At 37.6% G+C, this 26261-nt stretch overlaps 1 protein-coding gene across 5 annotated transcripts in view; it reads left to right on the top strand.

Moving 5' to 3' along the window:
• LOC143222076 (adenosylhomocysteinase-like 1) overlaps positions 1-26261 on the top strand; it is a 123162-nt gene that overhangs the window by 9274 nt on the left and 87627 nt on the right. Inside the window, exon 1 of one of the 5 annotated variants that reach the window (XM_076447951.1) lies at positions 16345-17257. The exons of 3 other annotated variants lie outside the window; for them this stretch is intronic. In XM_076447951.1, coding sequence (XP_076304066.1) covers positions 17135-17257 — 123 coding nt within the window. In that variant the 5' untranslated portion in view covers positions 16345-17134. Of the gene's footprint in view, positions 1-16344; positions 17258-24347; positions 25804-26261 lie in introns of those variants that run through there. One more of the 5 variants, XM_076447949.1, reaches the window with a different exon arrangement.

Here is a 26261-nt window from a genome sequence, read left to right as displayed (position 1 = left end):
GAAGTGCATCTGTTATTTTACTCTTCCATTGTGCCCTTTGGCTTCTAACAATGTAGTCCAACTACAGATGTATTAGATATTGTGTTAGTGGTGCCAGAGTTTGTTATGATGTGCAGGAAAACATTAGTAGAAACTGTAATAACTGCTTTCAATATTGGCTCTTCTCTATTGAAGTGTTTTAGGGACAGTAAATGGTTGTTACATAGCTTGGTCACACATTTCTGAGAATGTAATAATGTAAAAGAAATGGTTGAGGAACTTTTAACACCAGTAAAAACTTTAAATGCATAGCAAAAGGGATGCTACCCTTATCTGGACAGTACTTTTCAGCCTAGAGTCTATCCAGCGTATGTTCACTTTATTACCCCTTTTAGTCCCACAAGGCAGTCAGTGCACCACATGTTGAACGTGTACTTCTACTACATATGGTAATTGGATTTTGTTAACTGACATAGCTTGCAACTTGTAGTAGCTGGATTGTTTTCTCTCACAATCAGTATTCCCCTCGCACTCTTCAACTTTCAAGACGCAAGGAAACTGAAACACGTAAGTCAGCGATATACAGTACCTGCATCTTGCGCTCTGTTCATCTGTGTCAGTTAATAAGGACTATTTATTTTTAACAAGACTACCCGATTGGTTCAGCGGTAAGTCTGATGGCTTATAACAACAAAAACCTGTGTTGAGTACTGCACAGGTGGACCATTGTGTAACTTTGTGCTTAGCTAAAAAACGAACTGTAGACGCTAACAAGCCAGGCTTCACTGTTCTTCGTTGTGTTAGTGCAGTGTTGCTATCCATTACAGGAGGGCTAGCTCTTGCTGTTGGTATGCTTAAAATGCCACAGTAAAAATTACGTAGAACTCTTATCTGTTAGTCAACTTGTTACTAACAAATATTTGATCTTTGTCCAGAAAAGACAGTTTAAATGTATATTTATAAACATTTGTATGCACACCTATCTTTATTCATGTTTGTCAATGAAGAATGGCTTTGGGCTCGACGAAAAACAAACTCACTGAGGTAAAGTAGCTATTGTTAAGTGCTGCCATCTAGGGGCAAGCAATGTTAACAAAATTTTATACAAAATCTGACAAAGCCTTCTGGATAAAAAATCGACATTATTATGATCTGATTTTAGGTGACTTAAGTAAAAGTTATAAAGATTACAGTTCACTTGCTTAATCTAGTTCACACTGTAATAGTTATTAATGGAAGCTGATAGTACAGATAAAACGTATACCAATAAAGGCCTTGCGGGCGTTTTCACTCATAAGCTTTTAGAAATACTGAAATGGCACTTAAAATGTTTTATGTGTTATAAAGTGACCCTGTAGTCTTCGTGTGATATAAATGCTTTCCGTGACTTTCCATGTGAAAGCTTGGAAAACGAGGTTTGAAAGTATTTTTAATTAGGTGATGATGAAGCAACCAATCAGGCTTTTGCTATAAGCTCTTTGTTCTATCACAGTATTTCTCAACCTTTAATTTTTTACTCACGCCCCCGTCAAAAAACAACAGAGCTTTTAAAATCGTAAATCTCAGGTCGCTTATGCGTAATTTCAGCAATGCATCATCTTGTGTACTGAACTGTAGGCTAAACCCAAAGCAGCAGAATATTTTACTGTTACGTAACAATGCAAATTTGCTCCTGATTGGTTCTCTACTTTTAAAATGCAAGTAAAAAAATGTTAACAGTAGTGTGTAATAAATTTTTATTTATGTGATTTATTTCAGCTTGATTCGAACGCTTGCATTCCCCTTGGAGGTTTGACATGTGCCCCTTGGGGACGTTCCATGCTACTTGAGAATTGATGATCTATCATAACCTCTAACTTAATCACTCTGGCGTCAATTATTTTGAGCGAGTAAATGCTTGGGTGGGGCCAAGCTTCATTTTCTCTAGCCTGTCTTAATCTGTCATGACGTTACTTATGGCACCATTCACCTCATATGCTGAATTAAGACCATTACTGTCAGCTTTCTCTCACCATCTAGGCCTGGCATGGCCAAGCGCGTTAAGGCGTGCACTTCGTAATCTGAGGGTCGCGGGTTCGCGCCCGAGTCGCGCTAAAACATGCTCGCCCTCCCAGCCGTGGGGGCGTTATAATGTGACGGTCAATCCCACTATTCGTTGGTAAAAGAGTAGCCCAAGAGTTGGCGGTGGGTGGTGATGACTAGCTGCCTTCCCTCTAGTCTTACACTGCTAAATTAGGGACGGCTAGCACAGATAGCCCTCGAGTAGCTTTGTGCGAAATTCCAAAACAAACCAAACAAACTCACCATCTAGCTCTAACTCGGCTGTCTCGGAAATTAGTTTTTGAGAAATTCATCCGTCATATATCACCACCCCTTGTTTATTGTGTTTAATGCTTTCCTGAAAAACGCTGTAAGAAACGGAAATGCTTTAAATGTAAATCAATTCTCCATAGGAATACATGTAATAAAGGGAAGTGTACATTCGTCATCAAAAATTTTCTAGACATAGCTATTAAACGTTTTTTTTACAGTATCAGTTAGATACCGAAACATTAAAGAATGTTTTGAAACATGAAATAAACTTGAAAATAAGAACACACCACTGCTCAGAAGGAAGACACCACAAGATGACTGCGAAATAAACTGGGTGTATGGCGCAGATACGTTTAAGAGTCCCATTTCAGAATGATAGCGAAATTCCTCGGATTAACATATGACACTAAATTAACGTGAATAAAACATGTCGATAATATTCCAACAAAAGTTTGGTAACTCGCGTATTATGGCAAGATGTAATGGGCAAAAACAGCGGAACTTAAGCCTAGAATATTATCAGAATGTGCCTGTCGGGCATGGAATAATACAGCACCGAAACACACAAATAAATTACCAAATATATACAAAAATGTCCTTGCTAACGTTACATAGGACGTTCCAAGATCTATCTTACCAAAATTTACGTTATAATCTTGATCACATCAAAGCACTAATTGCTTCTTTTCATTCTGCATGTCTTTCCTCACAGAAACATGCCTGAAACCTGTCGATACATTCATCTTTCGGCATTTTTCTTCGTATAGAAATGACAGGTTTTGTGATGGAGGGGTGGCATGTGCCTATCCTGTTTTGCCATTCGACACACCCTTGGAGGCCATAGCCATTCGTGTCTCCTTGGGTCGTACCATCGCTGTTTGTTCTCTCTATCTGTCGCCAAGAGAGACCTATGATCAGTCAGACCTTGAAGCTCTCGTTGAACAATTGCCGTCTGTTTTTAATTCTGGAGGACTTTAATGGATATAATCCCTTCTAGGGAGGTGCTGATATTAATGGGAAGGGGTATCTCCATAAAGCATATGCTCTCAGATCGACACTTCTCTCTTCAGTACTGGTTCTTATACTTATTTTCATGCACCTAATCAATCTTTTACTGCTATTTATCTCTCAATTCGCTCATTTCACCATTCTCACGCCTTTCATAGAGGGTTGACAATAATCCACGAGGCAGTGATTATTTTCTTATCGTTTTGAGAGAGACTGGCCGTGGTCGATGCCACCCAACCCGTGTGCTCCGATGGAGGCTGGATCAAGCCAACTAGCCTTTTTTCACTGCTTTCGCAGAACTTGATCCTGCCATTGTAAGCCATCAGTAGACGACTGTGTGGCAGCAGTAATTGACTGTATTATACAGGTAGCTGTTCAGTGCATTCCTAAAACCTCGACACGTTTTCCATGATATCCTTGTCCATGGTGGAATCCTGTCAGCCATAGGGCACGGAAGCTTCAGAAACGGACCTGGGTTACCTTTCAGAGGTATCCCACACTCTTTAACCTCAATGATTTCTAGCAGACCGTGCACATACTTGGCATGTAAGATGTCAAAGCCAGAATGACTCTTGGATTAAATTCATAACCAGCATCTCTTCTACCACCAGTTCTAAATTCATATGGGACAAGATTCATAAGGTTAGTGAGCAGTATAATTCTGTCCCAAATTCGATTTTGCTCTCTGATGGCCAGGAAGTAGCTGATACCTGGAGCATCGCCAATATTCTTAGTGAAAGCTTTTGCTGGGTATCTAGCACTCCTATTTCATACTCCATCTTCTCAGCCATCAAGACTTGGGCAGAGCAGTTACCTCTTTCCTTTTGAGCTGATCGTCTCTTTAACTATAATCACCCCTTTATACTGGTATAATTCAAACTGGCCCTTTATTGGTCTGGCAGTACATCAGTTGGACCTGATGATATACACCAAGAATGCTGCACCATCTACTTCCTCCTTCACTTGCTATTCTTCTGGTTGTTTTATCTGAATCTGCCAGGAGCATGTTTTCCTGATGTATGGTGCCCCAATATTGTTTAACTTTTCTCTGAATCTGGGAAGGAGCCAAAGATTCCTTTAAACTACTGTCCAATTGCTTTTACGAGCTGTCTATGTAAGATCTCCCCTCAGTGTGGATTCCTGTACATGGTGAGGGGACCTCCCATGGAAGGTTCTGTTCTTTCAGTTTACCTCCTCTGGGATCTAAACATCCACCCACGTGTTTGCCCTGCGTGGCGAATCGTAAAGGGGAGGACAGGATCCGGGTGGTTGAGGGTTCCAATCCTAATACACCACTTTGACCTTGAATTCCTGTAGACGGGCAGCCTTGTGTCAATCAGCTGGTCACTCGAGCTATGGTCAACCCAAGTTCCAGTGTTGGATGTTCTCAATAGGTGTTGTGGACATTGTATCTGATGCTGGTGTTTTGGGTATAGTGCTCACAAAACCCTGGAATTGCTGCAGTGTCCTTGTTTGACATTGTAGTGCATCCTCTCATAGGGTGGGTGGGGTCAGTGGGCACCGAAATTTTCCTTTCTTTATTATCGATACTCCAATTAAAAATCTTAATAAAATAGTGAAAAAAATAGTCTATAGGTAAATGACCACATTTTGAAGATTCTGAGCAGCAATCCTCACCATCAGTACCACCTGTTGTACCCTATTTTCTTGTAGTGCATTCACTTTCAAACAAACCTTTAGGACAAATGTCTCCCTTTTTCATTCAGAAGGAACTAGAGGGACCTTCTGGCTCTCCAAAGTCAGTAAAGAAGCTTCGATCTGGTGACATATTTGTGGAAACATTCACATCTCAACATAGTGAACTCCTCTTGAATTCAAAGGCAATTTGGGATATCCCTATTGAGGTTACACCTCATGATACTTTGAATTCTTTACGAGGAGTTATTGTTGAGAGGGATTTGAAGAACATCCCAGAGTCCGATTTTTGCTGGTTTCTCCATCAAAGGAGTTTCTGCAGTGAGGCATATATCCACTTGCAAAGATGGAATTATGATGCCAACCAATGCCCTCATTCTCACATTAATGTCACCACATCTGCCTGCCACCATCAAGACAGATTATCTTAATTGCAGAGTATGACCATACATTCCAAACCCTCTCTGATGTTTTCAGTGTCAACTGTTCGGTCACTTGAAGACGTCATGTCGTGGTTTCTTGACGTGTGCTCACGATGCCTACGTGTGTGAAACAAACATTCATTGCATCAATTGCAATGGGACTCACCCATCCTACTTTCATTTATGCCTTAAATGGTTGGAAGAAAAAGAGGTGTAGCATTTGAAAGTGATTCATAACATTACTTATCCTGCAGCTTAAAAACTGCTGTCCACCACATTTTATCAGACGTATTCTGCTGCACTGCATTCCACAACTACAGTGGGAGTGCAGACAGGTGTCTGTACTTCCAAAAGAATCGTTTTCGAAACAAATGAAAAGTCTTGATCTCATGGTTAAAAAAGTTGATGAATCAACTTCAACACCTATCTCTGTCCAATACATACATTCCACTAAACCCCAAGATCCACATCCTTTGGTTCCAGGTACAGGCATTACTTCGAATACATTTTCTCTCACCCCAAGATGCAAAACAATCATTCATTTACGTCGTCAGTCACTGGAATCCCCTTCCAACAGCAAAGATCTGCCCAATCAACCCAAGGCAGGATTCATGGAGGTTGATAGACCTCCCTCAAATAAAGACAGTAACGAAAAAAGACGTAATCATAAATAGAAGGGTTCTCTACCCTGATACAATGGAACTGTCGAGGTTCACGTTCTAATCTGGATGACATCAAAACACTGATTGCTTCCTACCATCCTGTATGTCTTTCTTTACAGAAAACACTTCTGAAACCTGCCGATACAGTCACCTTTTGGCGGTTTTCTTTATACAGAAATGACATGATGTGTGATGGACGAGTGCATGGAGGGGTGGCACTGTTGGTTTATCAGTATGTGCCCACCCTGTCTTTGTCACTTAGCACATCCTCGGAGGCCGTAGCCATCCGTGTTTTCTTGGGTCATAACATCACTGTTTGTTCTCTCTACCTGTCGCCTGGAGAGACATATCAATCAGATCTTGATGCTCTTATTGAACAGTTGACATCTCCCTTTTTCATCCTGGGAGACTTTAATGGACATCATCCCTTCTGGGGAAGTGCTGATATTGATAGAAGGTGTTGTTCTGTAAGGTGTATGCTCTCTGATCACAACCTTTCTTTTTCAGTACTGGTTCTTCTACTTATTTTCATGCACCTTGTCAGTCCTTTACTGCTATTGATCTCTCAGTTTGCTCCCCTTCATTATTCTCCCATTTTTCATGGAGGGTTGACAATATTCCACTAGGCAGTGATAATTTTTCTATAATTTAGAGAAGAACTTGCCGTGGTCGATGCCACCCTACCCACATGCCCCAGTGGAAGCTGGATCAGGTAAATTAGCCCTCATTCATTGCTCTCACAGAATTTGATCCTGCCATCGTCTGCCAGCCATCAACAGACGACTGTGTGGTAGCCGTAACTGACTGTATTATACAAGCAGCTGCTCAATGTATTCCTAAAACCTCGAAACGTTTTCCACTATATTTTCGTCCATGGTGGAATCCTCTCTGCCACATGCCACGGAAGGCTAAAAAATGGGCCTGGGATACTTTCTGTAGATATCCCACACTTTCAAACTACATCACTTTCCAGCAGGCCCGTGCACATGCTAGGTGGGTAAGACATCAAAGCCAGAAGGAATCTTTGATTAAGTTCAGAACTGTCATATATTTTACTACCAGTTCTAAAGTCATTTGGGACAGGGTTCAAAAGGTCAGTGTGCACTACACTTCTGTTCCCCTCTCGATCTTACTCTCTGATGGCCAAGAAGTAGGTGATATCCAGAGCATCGCTGATACTCTGGGTGAAAGCTTTTGCCAAGCGTCTAGCACTTCTGCTTGTTCCTCCACCTTCTTGGCCATCAACACTCAGGCGGAGCAATTCCTTTTCTTTTGAACTGATTGTCTCTGTGACTATAATCATTCCTTTACACTGGTGGAAGTGAAACTGGCCCTTCATCGGTCAAGCAGTACATCTGTTGGACCAGATGATGTACCCTATGATGTGCTGTGCCATCTATCTCCTGCTTCTCTTGTTATTTTTCTAATTGTTTTTAACCAGATCTGGCAGGAGAATGTTTTTCCTAATGCCTGGTGCCAGGCTATTATCTCACATTTCTCTAAGCCTTGGAAAGATCCCAAGGTTTCTTCAAATTACCGTTCAATTGCTATAAAACCTTAGAGAGGATGGTTAATGTTCGTCTTGTTTGGTTCCTCGAATCAAACAACTTCCTCTCGCCTATCCAATGTGGGTTCCGACGACAGCACTCTACCATGAACCACCTTATTCGACTTGAAACGTCAATCAGAGAAGCCTTTCTTAAATGACAACATCTTGTATCAATATTCTTTGACATTGAGAATGCTTATGACACAACATGGAGGTATGGCATTTTGCGAGACCACCATATATACGGGTTACATGACCATTTGCCCATTTTTCTTTAAAATTTTTAATGGACGGGAGATTCCGAGTTTGTGTGGGTTCGACACTTTCCCGTTCTTTTCTACAGGAACTTAGTGTCCCTCAAGGCTGTGTTCTGAGTGTCACACTTTTCAGTATAAAAATTAATGCTATCACTGAACAACTCTGTTCTCTCACTGTTGCAAATAGGCACTATGTCAATGACTTTCACATCTCATGTCAGTCGTCGAACATGAGGTGTATTGAGCGGCATCAAGCACCCTCATCAAGCAGCTGTGGGTCAAATGTAGAAAAGCACTGAAAAATTTCCGTGCCCTCTCTTCACCTCTTGTGGAATGGATCAACATTTTATGCTAAAGATATGTCATGCTCTTATTCAATCGAAACTCGACTATGGATCACTGGTCTATGGCTCTGCCAGACCTTTGGCCATAAAGATGCTGGACCCTATTTATCATCAAAGACTTTGGCTCTGCACTGGGGCTTCCTGCACTTGCCCAGTTGAGAGCTTATACTTAGCTTCTCAGGAAACTTTTTTGCACCTCTGCCGTTTGCAACTGTCTTTACTATATGCTTTGAAACTTCCTTCCTTACCAAAGCATTTCACCTAGGGTTGTGCTTTCCTTCCTCGGTGGGTCATACTTTTTCGGAACAGATGGCCTGTCTTTGCTCCTTCTGGCCTTCGTGTCCAGGCACAGTTGGATGAATTGGGTCTGTCCTTGGATAACATTGCTGTATTCACTGGTCAGCCCATCCCACCATGGCTTCTTACAGTCCCCAATTGTGACCTATCTTTAAGTCATCTGAGAAAAGTAGACACTCCCCATGGAAACGCTGTCTGTTTGCTGAACATCTTTCGAACCATCCTTCCATTCCTATTTTTACAGATGGTTTGAAATCAGGTGACTGTGTGGGCTCTGCCATGGTTTGTTGTGGTTTGGAGGTTGCATGCAGAATCCCCTCTACAGCTTCTATGTTCACTGCTGAACTGTACGCCATTTCTATTGCCTTGGATCACATAGAAGCTAAGCACTACCCAAACTACTCTATTTCTACTGACTTGCTTAGGTCTCTACTGGCCCTGGAATTGCTTCACTTTGGTTCACACCCTGTTCTCGCCGATATTCAAAACCGACTGGCCCATTTCTCCTTTAACATCTATTTCTATCCAGTTTTTCTGGATGCTGGGCCGTGTTGGTATTTGCGGAAGTGAGCTCTACGACGCTGCAGTTAAGTCTATCTGCTCTGGCACTATCACCACTATGGCTTTTCCATACATGGACTATGATCCTGTATCCAAGGCACAGCTCCATACCAGCTGGCAGTCGACCAGGAGTGAGCAATGCAAAAACAAGATTTTCCAAATAAAACTCTATATTGGACTTTGGCCATATTGTTTCCTTAAGGATTGGAAAGAGGAAGTTGTTCTAACTAGACTAGTCATTGGTCACAGTTTTTTAACTCATCATTTTCTTTTATGTGGAACTGATGCACCAGTGTGTAGTTTATGTGACACTCAAATCACTGTAAGCCACATTTTACTTTCTTGTCGTTGTTACAACTCTCAACTACTGCATCATTTTTAAACATGTTCTCTCCCAAGGTTTGTCCATAACATTATACATTGTTATTGGTGATGGTGACACTGTCCACCTTTATTTTTTAGAGGCCATTAATCTTTTCAATGCTATTTAAGGTTTTTAATTTATACATTACACCTTTTTTATGTGGCTCCCTTTTAAAACTCACAGTTCATCTAGTTCGATTTGAAATTAGAAACTGGCCGTAACATTAAATAACTCAAAACTAGGACTGGAAAGACCAACTTCAGGTGACTGATGCTGCTGTTTCAACTATCCATTTAAACTACCCATTAGTCATCTTGGCAATTTATTATTATAATTTTGCTACAAGTCTTTTAAAACTTGTATTACTTTTTTAAAATAGCCATAGCATCAAATAACTCGGAACCAGGACTGGAAAGGCCAACTTTAGGTGAGTGACAGTGGTTTTTGTACTTACCTATTAGTTTTCTAGCGAGTTATTACAATTACAGCTACGCTACAGAAAGTCTGTTACAACTTGGTTTACTGTAGTTTTTCTCTTAACGTTGTAGACTAGGTGTAAACATTCGTTTTATGCCATTTGTTTTTTTAATCTTTGTTTTGTTTTACCTTAATTTCCTTTCATGAATTTTACTAATTTTACTTTTAACTTTTTATTGGATGTTTGGCTCAGATAGCCTAGTTGCTTTGTGCCATAAAACACTAAATCAAACAACCAGCCAACTGTTAGATTTTACAAAGGGTAGTTAATGCTTGTCTTGTTTGGTTTCTCGAATCAAACAACCTTCTCTCGCCCACCTAGTGTGGGTTCCGACGCCGATGCTCCACCATGAACTACCTGATTCTACTTGAAACTTTAATCAGAGAAGCCTTTCTCAAATGACAACATTTTGTATCAATATTCTTTGACCTTGAGAAGGCTTATGATACAAGAGGGAGGTATGGCATTTTGCGAGACTTCCACTTATATGGATGACGTGGCCACTTGCCAGTTTTTGTTAAACATTTTTTAATGGATAGGCAATTCCAAGCTTATGTGGGCTCAACACTTTCCTGTTCTTTCCTACAGCAATTTGGAGTCTCACAGGGCTGTTTTGAGTGTCACACTTTTCAGTATAAAGATTAATGCCACCACTGAACAACTCCCTCTTACAAGTGGATTCTATGTCGACGACTTCCACATCTCGAGTCAGTCGTCGAACATGAGGTTTATTGAGCGGCAGCTATAGACTGCCCTCCATCGTTCACTGAAGTGGACTGCGGCAAACAGTTTTAACTTCTCTCTCTCTCTCTCTAAAATCATTTGCATGCACTTTTGCTTCCAATGGGGTATTTACCTCGATCCTGAACTTCGTGTCAGTGAAGTTGTGGTTCCTGAGACAAAATTCTTGGGCCATCTTTGACCAGAAGCTGACCTTCTATACCACACATCAAGACACTGAAAATCCTCCGTGTCTTCTCTTCCACTACTTGGGGGGTGTATCGATGTTCTGTGCTGAAGATACATTATGCTCTTATTTGATCAAAACTCGTCAATGGCTCTGCCAGGACCTCGGCCTTGAAGATGCTGAACCCCATTGATCATCAAGGACTTTGGCTCTGCACTGAGGTTTTCCTCACTTCCCCAGTCCTGAGCTTGTACACAGTCTCATTAACCTCCTCTACACCTCTGTCGTTTGCAACTATCTTTTACTGTATGTTCCGAAACTTCGATCCTTACTACAGCATCCCACCTGGGATTGTGTTCTCCTTCCTCAGTGAGCCATGTATTTTCGGAACAGACGATCTTCCATTGTTCCTTTTGGCCTTCCTATCTAGGTGCAGTTCTATGAATTGGGCCTGCCCTTGGATATCACTGCTGTATCCATTGGTCAACCCATCCCACCATAGCTTACTGCAATCCCCAAATGTGACCTTTCTTTAAGTCATCTAAGAAAAGCGGATACTCCCGATTGAAAGTACTGTCTTTTATTTACTGAACATCTTTTAAATCACACCAAACAATGTCACTGTTTGAGCCGTGGGGATATTATAATGTTACTACCAATCTCACTATTCGTTGGTAAAAGAGTAGCCCAAGAATTGGCGGTGGGTGGTGATGACTATCTGCCTTCCTTCTGGTCTTGCACTACTAAATTAGGGATGGCTAGTGCAGATAGCCCTCGTGTAGCTTTTCGCAAAATTCAGAAAAAAAACTTTCGAACCATGATTCTGTGGGCACTGCCATGGTTTGTTGTGGTTTGATGGTTGCGCACAAAATCCCCTCTACAGTTTGTGTGTTCACACTGAACTGTACGCCATTTCTCTTACCATGGATTACATGGAAACTATACAGTGCTCAAATTGCACTATTTATACTGACTCGATTAGTTCTCTACTCGCCCTGTAATCGCTTCATGTTCGTTCTCATCCTGTTCTCGCTAATATTTAAAACCGACTGGCCCATTTCTCTTTAACATCTACTTCTATCCAGTTTTTTTCTGATTGGCCACATTGGTATTCGCGGGAACGAGCTCGCCGACACCGCAGCTGAGTCTGTCTGCTCTGGCACTATCACTGCTGTGCCTGTTTCATACATGGACTATGGTCCTGTATTCAAGGCTCGGTTCCGTGCCAGTTGGCAGTCGACTTGGAGTGAGTAACGTGAAAACAAGCTTTTCCAGATAAAATCCTCTACTGAATTTTGGCCATCCTGTTTCTATAAGGATCGGAAAGAGGAAGTCGTCCTAACTTAGACTACTCATTGGTCACAGTTTTTTTAACTCATGGTTTTCTTTAATCTGGGACTGATGTACCAACGAGTGGTCTGTGTGACACTCAGGTTACAATAGCCCACATTGTACTGTCACGCCGTCGTTACGACTTTCAACAAAGACACCATTTTAGACGTGCTTTGTCCCAAGTTTTATTTATCCCTGACGTTGGACAGTATCATTGACGATGGTGACACTGTCCAACTTACAAATGTTTTTATTTTTTTAAAGGCCATTGATCTTTTTAACACTATTTAAGTTTTTAATTTATAAATTAGACTTTTTTGACATGATTTCTTTTTACGAATTAAAGTAAAATTAATTCGATACGAAATTAGAAAATGACCGTGACATCAAATAACTCGAAACCAGGATTACTGTAGTTTTTCTCTCACTGCTGTAGACTAGATATAAAAATTGAATTTCACGCTATTTAAGTTTTTAATTCAAAAATTGAACTTTGTTTCATTTTACATTGATTCCTTTTTATCAATTTTAATAATTTTACTTTACTTTTAATTTTTTTACTGGCTATTTAGTGCAGACAGCCTAGTTGCTATGCGCTATAAAATGCTAAACAACGCACCAACCAATGGGAATGTAAAGTTCATTGTTTTGTCGACTTTGAGCTGTCGGATTATAATATCCAAGGTACAGATTATTCAAAGCTGAGTTGTTAATGTGTACAACAACCAAATTTTTTCTCCATTTCTTACTAGTATTATTTCAGCCTCTCTTTTCTGCCCTTTTTTTTTTTTGTTACATACATTCATGTAATTCAACTAACACCCTCTCTTGTATTTTACAGATTTTTATTTTACTAGATAATACATTCGTGGGTGGGGGCGTGTCTATTGGCATGAAGCGGAATTTTTTTTTCTCGAAATTAGCGAGTTTGAAGTAAGATCTTTAAATTGTAAATTTGTTCTTTGGTATAAAAGAAGGCCGTCCTTTCAGTATGTCTGTTTGGCATAAACGATTCAGTAATAACCTTAAACCCAGTAGTGACCGGTTTATATGAGCTACTATTATTTGTCTCCAGAGGGGATCTGATGATATTCAGGTGTGGTTAGCTTTCCTCTCGAGAAGCACGTGTGTAGTGCACATTGTATAACTGATTGTCATCTTCACACAGAAACACTGTCTCCTAAAGCTGACAATAGCATACTATGTTCCCCCGTGTTCCCCATTTCACATAATTTGTTAAAAAAACAACAAAGAGATACTGCCTCTGATTTCAGAACCACTAGCTATGTCACGAGATAAGCATTGCATTCTTGTACAGGTCATAATGATTATATAGCACCCCATTTTACATTTGTAACTGGTCACAAAAGTGCTAGAGGTTATATGCATTTGCACTGTACTGTTTAGTCATGTTATAGTTTAGCTTGTTGAACACCAAGCAAGGTCAAAGCCCTTCAGTTAACCCTTCGAGTTGTTAGTTGTGACCTTCAACCCTTCCTGAAAAAATCGTAGATAGTGTTATAATTTTGATACCTTTGTGTTCGATCGGTTACCAAACGACGCACGTTTCTCTGGTTAGGGCACGTATTATTGAGGAAGGCCTATTTCAGGTTGACCCTAGTTAAGTCTGTGATACGAACGCATCTTTACGGTCGGAGTTTTTGAATAACTTGTGTCGGAAAAGATATGCAACATCCCTTTCCGAAAACGTCCAGTTATATATCTATGTATATAAATATCCTGCTCCAATATGACCAGGTAGTTACAGCTCTTGATTCTCAATCTCAGAGTCGCGGGTTCGAATCCCATCACACAAAATATGCATGCCCCTTTTAGTCGTGGAGTTATAATGTGGCGATCAATTCCGCTATTCGTTGATTAAAAAAAAAGTAGCCCAACAATTGGTGGTGAACGGTGACGACTAGCAGTTTTTCAGAGTTAAAGCAGAGATGGCTAGCGCAGATAGCCCTCGTGTAGCTACATTCAATACAAAGCAAATTATGATTTTGCTAGTTTATTGATTATTTACAGTTTAACTACATGGAGCATTATAAGCTGGAATGTTAAATACTGAACGGTAGATCGGGGTGATATAAACGTGGAAAGTTGTGAATTCGAAAACCTACATCCACTTTTGCCTTTTTTTCTTAATTATTATTTTCTGTGTATTGTATTTGTTATCAGTTAAAAGTTTGTTTCCTATATTCGCGCAACACTACTCGAGGCCTAACTGCTCTAATCATCCTTTAAGCCTAAGATGTATTTATAATAAGCTATGTTTTGTTCGTGTGTGATGTGATATATTTGTTTGGAGTTTGATTTAGCCATCATAAGTTGTGAAATACTTTTTTCATTTCTTTCCGTCTTGATAGTGTAAACTCATGTAAATATTCAATAAACATATTGTCTTAGCATGTAATCACTGTTATTGAGTTGTTTCTTTTAAAAATTACACAAAGAAACGTTTGTTTGTTTGTTTTGGAATTTCGCACAAAGCTACTCGAGGGCTATCTGTGCTAGCCGTCCCTAATTTAGCAGTGTAAGACTGGAGGGAAGGCAGCTAGTCATCACCACCCACCGCCAACTCTTGGGCTACTCTTTTACCAACGAATAGTGGGATTGACCATCACATTTATACGCCCCCACGGCTGGGAGGGCGAGCATGTTTAGTGCGACGCGGGCGCGAACCCGCGACCTTCGGATTACGAGTCGCACGCCTTACGCGCTTGGCCATGCCAGGCCACACAAAGAAACAAATATAATGTTTCACGTGTCAGGTTTAATGATAATACATACAGTTGAAGTTGTGTCGGATTAGTTGTTTAATACATTTTGATGTTACATAGGTTTAATGATAATGCATACAGTTGAAGTTGTGTCGGATTAGTTGTTTAATACATTTTGATGTTACATAGGTTTCAAGTTACTGTGTATTTGCTCTGCATTATATACACACTGAAATCACACGTATAACAGTGGAGTTAGTCGGAGCATTTTGAGTTCTATCAACGTGAATTTAAAATTGCATTTGTCATTAAGAAATTTTAGGTTTAGAAATCAGCTGAAACCGAAGTGTCATTGCGCATGGTTGAGCTATGGTGAAAGTACTTTACTACGAATGGCTGGTCTAGATTCTATCTGTGGCGCCAAACATTTTTACTTATGGATGGTTTTTAAAAAGTTTGAAGGGATCATACGATTTTTACTTTTCGGAAAATGTACACTGGACCATACCGTGTAGTTGTAGATCTGGTTTCGAGAATAAGAAATTAATTTTAAATTTATGTGGAATTTATTGGCATCTTTCGGATCTTTCATTTTCCTCCTTCCATTTTCCTGTCTTTTTATTTCTCTACGATTCATGTTTTAACGTTGTAGAGTCAACAATGTTAATGCTTCCATTTCGTATATTTTGTCGTTGTTAAATCAACACCGGCAATGCTTCTCTTCCTCGTGTATTTGTCTCTGTTGAGTCAACGCTGGTAATGCTTCTCTTCCTCGTGTATTTGTCACTGTTGAGTCAACGCTGGTAATGCTTCTATTGTTGGACAAACACTTAAAACTCTAGTCGCAGAATGTTGGCCACTGAAGCATCGAATTGATATAAATAATGAATCCAGTTTTTACTGGAATTCAGTTTGCATAGCAGAAGATAATTAGATCATTATCCATATTAGGTACTGTGGTGTTCTGTGTATCTATATATATATATAGATTATATATATAGATAGATTTATAGATAGATTATATATATATATATATATATAAAAAAAGAATGAGAGAGAGAGAGACGGAACTAGGGACGCTATGTTTACGTAATAAAGCCAGTTTATATTACTGATGGTAAAGAAAGGGCAACTCTGTAATTCCAGATGGTGTGCTTTATTTATAACAAGTTCTGATATATCGAAAATATCTGTACTTTATTAAACATATCAAGATATTCTGGCATGTGGTACAAGTTTCATGCGTTAATAAAGCATATCAGAATGGTTCACTCGAGTGTTAGACTGAATTTAAAAGGTTTCTTCTTGACGTAAGTCAGTTAAGTATAAGGAGCACATGGCAATCATCGGCCAATCGTATATATTCAAATGTAAACTTCGTTACCGCATGAACGCACTCATTGGAAGTAATATGACGTCAATCATCTTGCGTGTAACAACAGATATTTTTAATCGCTATAGGCCAGAGGCAGTTTCGGTTACCGATTTCGCGTTTGTTGATTTTATTTTTAAATACGAATGTTCAAATTCACCTTTATTGAAATTCAGTTTATCTTACTGTTATCAGTGTGAAAAGTAGTTGAACATTTGTCACCAAACAGAAGTCACCTTTTTAGAATGTTCAGTGTTATGCAAACACTTGTTTACACTCATCTGTTCTTATCTACGTGCGTGCGATTCCACTCGTTTCCTGTAAAATGTTTACAGAGTCATCGGTATAGATGACGTCTTTATCACATTGTATATCTGGGGGTTTGGACACCACGTGGTCTATGTTTATTTAGAGCTGGGCGACAAAGAGATGAGTGACTAGGATACGAATTTGTATGTTTATGCTTCTTACAGGACGTTGAGTTTTGATCAAGCGTAGGACTGATTGTTTAAATATGATATTTGTTAGATTTTGGTCATTCCAGTGAAGTTGTGTGATGAGGGTGTGTGTGTGAAGTTTTTTAGTTAGAGGTTGGTATATTCACGGAACTGGCACAACGATATATATATATATATAATACTAAACCTCAGATTTTGGTAAGAATACTGAGATTTGTATGATTGATTACATACAAAACTAGCATTAACTAAGTAATAACATTCTGGCCGGGATATAGGCACGCCTAGTTTTATCTTTTCCTATTTTGAGCATATCATCCAACCAATTTCTGTCTCTGACATTGTTCAGTTGTTGACACTTGCTTATCAGTTTCATTTGTAAGCTCGTGACGTTTTCTTCTTCATGCTGAAATTCCCGCGCTGATCACGATACTGGAAGAGATATTGTCATGGATGAAGTCGACAGCGTGAACGAGAATTTGCCAGAAACGAACGATTCTTTACCGGTTATATCAAATGATGTCGATAAACTTGCTGAAAAATTTGTCACGGAAACTGAACATGTAAATCAGGTAAGTTTTTCTGTCTTTATTTTATAGTTTCTTCTGCAGTTTGTACCTTGAAAAGCCTGCGAGAAATTTTCATAAAATAATAATTTCATATCTTCATGTGAAATTAAACATTCCACTGTTGTTAAGAAGTAAAAATATTGATTTTTCTTTTAGTGGTATCGTAATTTTTTTCTGTACTTTACGAATTTAAAATTACACATTGAAACATGTACGTGTGTGTATACTACACCCACTTTTTAAAAAAATAACAAAAGTGCCCGGCATAACTGTTGGTTAAAGCGTTCGGTTCGCAATCTGAGAGTCGCGGGATTGCTAAAAAAATAAATAGGGACCTTCTGTATAGCATGAAATTTTCCGAGGAAAAAACAAACTGAACGTGACCTTTAACAACAGCATTTCAGCGTAATGATAATATTTTCTAATTCACAGCCGGAATAATTTAAATTTATAAGTGAACCCCAGACACACATGATATTGTTTATCCTTACGCTCAACTTCAAACAAACGTATAATTATAACATAACTCGAGATTTAAAAAAAATATATAAATATGCAAAAAAACAAAAAAAAACTACATGTGTTTGAACAAAGGACAACAGTAAATTTTTAGTTCTGTTGTCGTTTCGTGTGTGCGTTTGTTATAGTCTGAGGTATAACGGATTTTACTGATAACTAACTACAAGTGTAAATGTGCCAAGATGTTAGGCCAATCTTGCCGAGTTAGATTCAGTTCCAAGTAAGCAATGAAAATATTTTATTATACAAGCATCGACGTTGATGTTTCCGTATTAAAACACTTGTCACCTGCCACGAATTGGACTTGATTTATTACGTTTAATTTTAATTAGAGATACAGGATTTTCTGTGATGAAAGAAATGTTATATTACGAAAAAATTCGTAGAAACGTAATTAAAAAGACTGATAACTGCAGTATAGTTATTCAACCTCGTTCACACCGTAACACTTGCTGTTCATGAAAATTTATGTATAACACCTAGACTTCTGTTATATCTGTCGTAACCTAGCCCGCGTGATTGGTATATTTCAATACATTTTTCCTTTGCTTTCTGTTAAATTGACAGTTCGACGGTTTTTGTTGTTTTTCTACCAATTATTAAGGTATTGTAATCCTCATTTTGGATATTTCTATTAAACATAACTCTTCATGCTTCAAGATTTGACGAGGTTCTTCACTACTAAATTATGTAGAGATCCAGCCAGCAAGGTGTGTGTGTGTGTATGTGTAGTTAAACGTAATTTGCAATAACGCTGAAAAAGAAATATAGTTTAAGGATTCGGTAACATTGTTAATAAACTGATTACATCTGAAAACAATCTACACTCAAATTTGATTAATAACAATAAAACATAATTTGAAATGAGAAAATAAATGCAATCCGTTTGTTTGTTTTTTAAATTTCACTCTACCGTCTCTAATTTAGCTGTGTAAGGCTAGAGGGAAGGTAGCTAGTCATCACCAGCAGCCACCGCCAACTCTTGGGCTACTCTTTTACCAACGAATGGTTGGATTGACCGTCACATTATAACACCCCCACAGCTGAAAGGGTGAGCAGGTTTGGTGTGACGGGCATTCTAACCCACGACCCTCAGATTCCGAGTCGAGTGCCTTAACCACCTGGTCATGCCGGACCTAAACGTAATCCATGCTGAAATTTGATTAAAGATAATGAAACACAGTTTGAAGTGAGAAAAAGTAAAAATAAACACTAGTGTTATGTAAGTGCATAAATAATAATAAATAAAAACTAGTGTTATGTAGGTGCATAAATAATACTGAAAATAACAACAAAAATTGACGAAATGAAACTGCAAGGTATCAAACATTTCATACAAAATTATCTATATTTATTTATTTAGAAAAAAGTTTGTTTAGCCTTGAACTAGTCCGTGGTCTTTGGACCAGTGTCATCCAAACTTGATAGAATGATACATTGGACCAAGGGGCGTGTCACAGGGAGATTATTACTCTGCCCTACCAATCCTTGCCCACGCCCATAGCGAAAATATGTTTATGTAGCTAATAACCCCACAGTCAATCTCTATCCCTTAAATTTTTGGCCTGGTGGGAAAGCATGAAGTTCACGGACTGAGAACGTTAAAGTCCGGGGTTCGGTTCCTCGCGATGGACACATTTTTATCTTAAGTTTCTTATCTTTAGTTGTTTTTTATTATTAATGAAAGAGCTTCAAACATTTCAATAATAAAAAACAACAACTAAAGATGATAAACTTTTACACTTTTATTCACATTTAATTTGTTTTACATTACAGAAATGGTGTGAAATAAACCGTGTGAAATAAAATTACGTATATATAATTACGTATTCTTTATTTACTTGATCATTAGTTCAAGCTCTCGAATGTTGGACGGCTGATTCAGCTTGTAATAAAATAGAACTGAAAACAATACGGTGCTGAAATATTACGAAACACGAGAACTAAACGAACTAATGTTTATGTAAATACAAATATCTACATGATACGGAATATTGTTTTGGCCTACACGGACGTTCTTCTGTCAAAAGCAACTCTACAGGAGGACTTTTTAGTAGTCCAATGGATGTTTCACTTGAGATCCGATAATTCCTACTTCAACTGGTGCATAGGCGGGAGAAGGGGGAGCACGCGTTTTCAGTTTTATCCCAATAACAAAGTGTCCCTTCGAATATGGAATAGAGAATTGTGTACAATTATCATTGGCAGTCGGTGTTTCAGTTTTGAATTCAACAGTCACAGTGAATGTAACTAATAAGTTGCTTTTGCTTCCGGACGTTGGTGCACTCCTTCAAATTCTGATATTTTCCACTACTAATGTAGCTGGTATGAGTTTTATTAAAATGTACTGTGTCAGTGTTATTGGTTTGTGTTTTACCGGGATATATTGCATCAGTGTTGCTGGTGTGATATTTATTGAGATGTATCTGTGTTATTGATATTAGCTAGGATGTACTGTATCTGTGTTGATGTCATGAGCTTTACTAGAATGTACTGTACCGGAGTTCGTGGGTTGAGCTCTGCTAGGGTGTACTTTGAGCTGTCGGATTATAATATACAAGGTACAGATTATTTAAAGCTAAGTTGGTAATGTGTACAACATAATTTTTGTCTCTGGAAAGCTACATGTTAAAATCCTGTATTTTTCTAATGTGCTATATATGTGAGGCAATACTTTGTGACCTCTAGTATTTGAATGTTTAACAAAGATTTGAATGACAAGTTCAATGAAGAGGGAAGATATCTTTAATTTGCTTAACATATTTCGAAGAAAACTTTTGCAAAGTTCCTCTAATAAAGATCATACGAATAATTCGAATAAGTAATTAAATTCAAAAATTGACTTGTTTCAAAGCGAAATTATCAAAAGTTTAACTGTGACATTTTCTAATGTCTTTTAGATGGCACAAAAAAGTGGTATTTCAAGTCAACTTTGTATATTGTAGCCCAAGTAGTTCATTAGGCTTTGGCATTGAGTAAAAGAAAAGACATTTTTGCTGGAGGCCTTCAACAAGCAAATATTTGCTTGTAGGGAGAGCTATTAATACTCTTTTTATTTTGTGTTGGGTTACTGAGGAGATTTTGTGATGTAATGATATACTTGTTGTATCACGGGTCGCCCTTCACCAACAGTAAACTTTCTGTGTCATAAAAAAAAAGACTGTGAACAACTAATGTAAATAGGTTTTCAACTGTGGTAGTGTGTCACTAGCAGATGCTAGAGGGTTAAACTTTACGTTTAGTAAGTAAAGCACTCAATTGGTGTATGAGAGGTTTGATACAGAACTAAGGAAATTACCACAAGAAAAGGTATTTCCTAACACGTGACCCTAAACTGAAACCTGGGGACAAGCTTTGTTTGTAAGTGGAGGGAAAAATGGAGCAGTTTCGGTTGTTAAAAGGTACTTTATTAGCAATTCTTACAGGGTTAACCCTTTATCATTGCTGCTTGAGCATTCAATTGATATACGAGATATATCGGATTTAATACCAAGCTAAGGATTTACTACATAACCAGTACTTTATATTTATACGCAGTAATTCAGTTATCTGTAGTTCTGGTATTCAGTGAAAAGCTTCGTTGGCAGTTGCTCGAAACAAAGGTATGAATGGTACTGTTCTTACTGGAAATTCGTAATGAGCCAATAAAAACGACGTCTTTAAAACTATTATTTGTAATATTTTACATGTATTGCCTCACATTTGATAAATATTTCTTTTATTAAAAGCAATGAATATGTTATAATTATTGGTTGGTTGTAATTAAACACAAAGTTACAGAATGGGTTAGTTGCACTTTGTTCATCGTGGAAAATCGAACCTCGGATTTTAACCTAAGCCCTTAATTTTATCGCTGATTTTGTTTTGGGGTGCGATGAGCAGAATTGTTTATGATCTGATACTTTTTGAAAGTGGAAGAACGGCAATTTGCGTAACGTGTTTATTACATTGTCTCGTCCTTGATGTGTAGAAATAGTTCGGATTTAGTAAACCATGTTGAATACCATATAAATATAGTAAACAAACCTTATTGGATATTTTTTCCCTAAAAGAAAGAAAGTCGTTCTTTCAAATTGTTGATTTTTTTCTCTGTAAAAGAGACGCGAGAAACATTTTCCTCAAACATTATAATCTCTTAAATGATACATAAAATTCGGTCAAACCTGATAGTATGGTTCCAAACATAATTGAGGAAAAATAAACGATCATGCCACTTTGGTAACAGTAAATACCAAACTTTGTTGTCCCTTTTGTTCATTCATCTGATTAAACGATAGATCGTAAATTTAGAAACGTTCGTCTATAACTTGGCTTCAGTATGGTGGAAACAAGAAAAGCGCTTACCTCTGCGAGTTCTTCATTTTGTCTCAAGCGTGACTTTGTATGTTAATATGCTGTTTAACACTGACTCAGCTAAATAACTGATACAGTGATTTAAAAAAGTTTAATCTCTCTTTCTCTCGGTGAAATAATTACTGAATTGTTGTTGAAATGTGATTAATACAGAGTTTCAATAAATTATTCAACCCATTTATAAGCCTTTATAAATTCTTTATTATATGAGCTATCTTAAAACGGTTTGTGGCAATTAATAACACAACTCAATACATTTTTGTTTTAATTCAGTAAACTACCACGCGAGCCCCATTGGTAGCACGCAGAACATCAAGGCGGTAGATGGTTTCATTCCAAACATTAAGAAACGTGTCTTGCGTGGATGTTCTGCGAAATAAAGAAAAAAGTTACTTGTTGTGTTATCAATTGCCGTAAACTGTTTTAAGACAGCTCCTATAATAAATAATTTATAAAGGCTTTTTATGAAGGTGAGTAATTTATGGACATCCTTACATTCAGATGACGCATTTGTGTTGTGTCCTTTAGGTGTAATAATAGTCGCAGTAGTAGGATGAAATTATGGGATAAATGCTATTTCTATAATAATAAAGTATAATTAGAATAAGTTTTTATATATGGAATGTGCTATATGTTTTTTACGTTCAGAACGTATATGATTATTTATGTTGAGTTGGAAAACAGTATTTGTATGTTTTTATTATCGATTTTAATTAGAAACTGTTTCCTGAAGGGTGACAGTTTAAGTCACGAAACCTGTAGAAGAAATTAATAGAATGATGGAAAAAACTGATATTCCAGTGTATTAAATGTGTGTGTGTTAATGTCTGTTCAAACCATCTGTAAAAGTAATTACATAGTAGATTAAGCTTGGAAATTCACAACTTTCTGTAAAGCTGAATATCCAAATATTATAAAATATTTAGGTCATGGTTTGGATGGCTTAATTTTTAAGTTGTTTTTTTTATAACGTTTGATTTTGAACTCAAAAGTCTACTAAACGTACTTTGCTTAAACTAGTGTTAAGGTGCTGTCGTGGTTAGTACGATCACCTGAGTGTAATTATTAATTAGCAATTAATTTTGTTGTGTTACTGAATATTAATTACTAACTATTTTATGACCAACGTTTCGGTAATTGTAAGTGAAGGAGAATATATGTGAACTACACTAAATCTGCCATATCCATTACCGACTAGGCCTTTTGCCTAATATCAGAACTCATTAAGTCGACTAGTATACTATAGACATAATAGTGATCTAAGCGCTACATATCATCAATTATCGTGGACAATAACTTTTCGAAAGTGGATAAGTACTCTATTCACTTGTAATTATTATGGATTTTATTTAAGTCGTTTTCTTATCAGACTTTAAGGGAAGAATTAATAACACAACATTGTTTAACACTGTTTATCTGTTTATTTTTGTTTGGTTTAAATGGCCGAAATTCGATCCTCTAAGGAAAACACTTCTGATTGAAAGTCCTTGTGATAAAATAAGTGATATGTTGATACTAGAGGAAAAATAGACAACTTGAATTTAAAGAAAATATCGACGGTCGCGCTATTTGCGAGATAGAGTAATATGAGAAAAGATGCTAGTGTGTGTATGTATCGTTTCAGGAGTAACCATTGTGATGTTGAACCTAATGTCCATTTCAGACGTTTCTCCGTTGATACGTACTTTGTATATTTAATAGTTTTTGAAACTCATTGTACGCTTTTATCCCTATATATATGTGTTTGCCACTAAATTATTTAGCCTTAATCAGTTTTAACACGCGTAGGGCTGATACCACGTTGGTTGTAATTCAACGACTGTAAATTAACCAGTCGTGCACGACTTTATTTTATACACATGCGACACCACATCATGTATTTTTGGTATTTATTGTTACGTAAATTTGATTTAAATTCTCAATCATTGCAGTGTGCGAGATAGTTGATTAGAACGGGTTACGGGTTGTAAACAGTGACTGGTTCCTGGCTGGGTTATAATATTCGCTGGTACTAAACGAAGGCCATGGAAATCTTGCTGTCACTTCCTATCGCGGATCAGTCAAAAAAAGAGAGATATTCTTAACTTGTAGTAGTAATGGAAGGATCAAGAACTGGTTGAATGGTTGCCATGGCGTTCCTCTACTTGTAATAGTAGGTTCGTGATTAGAACACATGCCTGTCCTACATGAACTAGTATCAAGGATACCCTGTTTCATTTGTACTTGGTGGAACAGAACGCACTGGTACAGTCATATTTGACCCACGTTCGTAAGATGTGTGGAAGTAAAGACTGTGAAATACCATTAGGACGAAGAAATAAAACATTGTACAGTTATTTTGCAGCCAAGTATTCACGAATAGGATAATGTAGATAAGTGGGCAGTTTGGCACCCGTATTTCATTGCTTGTAAGTTATCAGCATAAAGACGCACTACCGAAGTTTGAGTGTGCTTTCCCTGGATGTTCGATGTAGTTTCTTTCGTTTTATTTACATGTGTGCAAATTAACGTTTCTAGTAGTTGTTGCTTGTTTGTAGAATCAGGAACTTCAAGTGTTTCCACACAAAAAATGTTTTGTTAGATGTTATTGACGTTTTTTGTTGTTGGTTTTTCAAACTTTATACAGAAGATTTCGAACATAGCACTAAAGGATCTTATTGGGACAAAGAAACGTAAAGGAGAAAAATAATGCAATTTTCCTGTCTTTATAATTCAAATTATATTCAGATATAGGACGTTAATTTATTGTATAGGATTTCCCACAGTGATCAACTAGTGCAGAGGTTTGGAACCCGGGATTTGAACAACTTTTGTGAAGCTTGATACTTAACTTTAGTTTCTTTCAAAGACTGCTGTTCCTTGTTCTCGTTTGTATTTTATTGTATCATAATAAACGTACAGTAAACAGTTTCCATGGCAACAAGTACGGTTTGTTTATACATCCTTCAAGCAGCTTGAGATGTATCATGTGTGTAGAAAGTTATTTAGTAACGTGTTTCTTGAACTTGGAAAAATTTGCATAATAGAATAGTTTGTGGTCTTCGTTATATAAAAGTTAGGAGTTTGTGTTATCCCAGAAGTCTTTAACTAAACTGGCTACATTAGGTCGTTCGTGAACTTTAAAACTTGTGTTATATAAAGTTCCAGATGCAGTACAATCGCTTTGTGTTATTATTATTAGTAAGACCTTGTTGTTACAGTGTCATTCAAGCAGTTCCTGTTATTCAAGAAGGAGAACGAAAAGCCGTAATGTAAACAAACGATTCTGAGTTTCGAAATAACTAATTCAGTCAAACACTGCAGGAGTTACGACGCAGTTTGATGGAGAAACTAAAATGACAGAGATTTTGTATTTCTTTATTTTACTTTTAATAAGTATGACTGAATATAGTGAAAGTAGTACAGTGAAAAAGGTGGAAATGCTGTATGTGAAGCGTACTTTTGTTGACCAGATGTACAGTCAACTACCAAATTTTAGGAGCTATAGTGGAAAAAGACAAATCTCCAAATGGGAATACCTTGTCACTCGGAGCGAAGCGGACAGTGATAGGTTGTTGGAAGAAATCGATGTTACTCAACACTTGAACATAACGAGGTATTCTAACTACACATCTGTTAATTTAGTAACTGAAAAGGGCAAGGAAAATATCTTCGAAGATTGTTTAGCGTGTGTAAAAGTAAGTGTGTATTTCTGTGTTTGAACAATAATACACAGAAGGTAAAACAATACCAGTGTACTTGGGTGGCGTATCCACATTATATACAGTATTACAATATGCAAACTGGAAACACAATAGTATAGGTTAATTTTCGTACAGCAGGTATTTTGGGTTTTGTGCTTAAGTGGATATCCATAACAATATTTATAAAGTTTAGCAGATGTCTTATCAGAAACGCTGAATCTTATTCAAGAACCTTAAACTAATATTTTTTTTCAGAAATGCATAAAATAAATTATTGAAAAGTATTATTTGTTAATAGCGTGTAACCACACGCTAAAATAAATATCTCAAACTAAGATATTAGGCTAACTACCTCCACCCCATCCCATGGCTCAGCAGTAAGTTTCTGAACTCATGACGCAAAAAATTGGGTTTCTGTAGATATGGTGAGCATTTCACAAACAGACAATTCT

The sequence above is a fragment of the Tachypleus tridentatus genome, chromosome 8 (genome assembly GCF_004210375.1).
Source record: "Tachypleus tridentatus isolate NWPU-2018 chromosome 8, ASM421037v1, whole genome shotgun sequence".
In the NCBI taxonomy this organism is placed as follows: Eukaryota; Metazoa; Arthropoda; class Merostomata; order Xiphosura; family Limulidae; genus Tachypleus; species Tachypleus tridentatus.
Note: the sequence above shows the minus strand (reverse complement) of the source record. Positions and strands in the feature narration are given on the sequence as shown.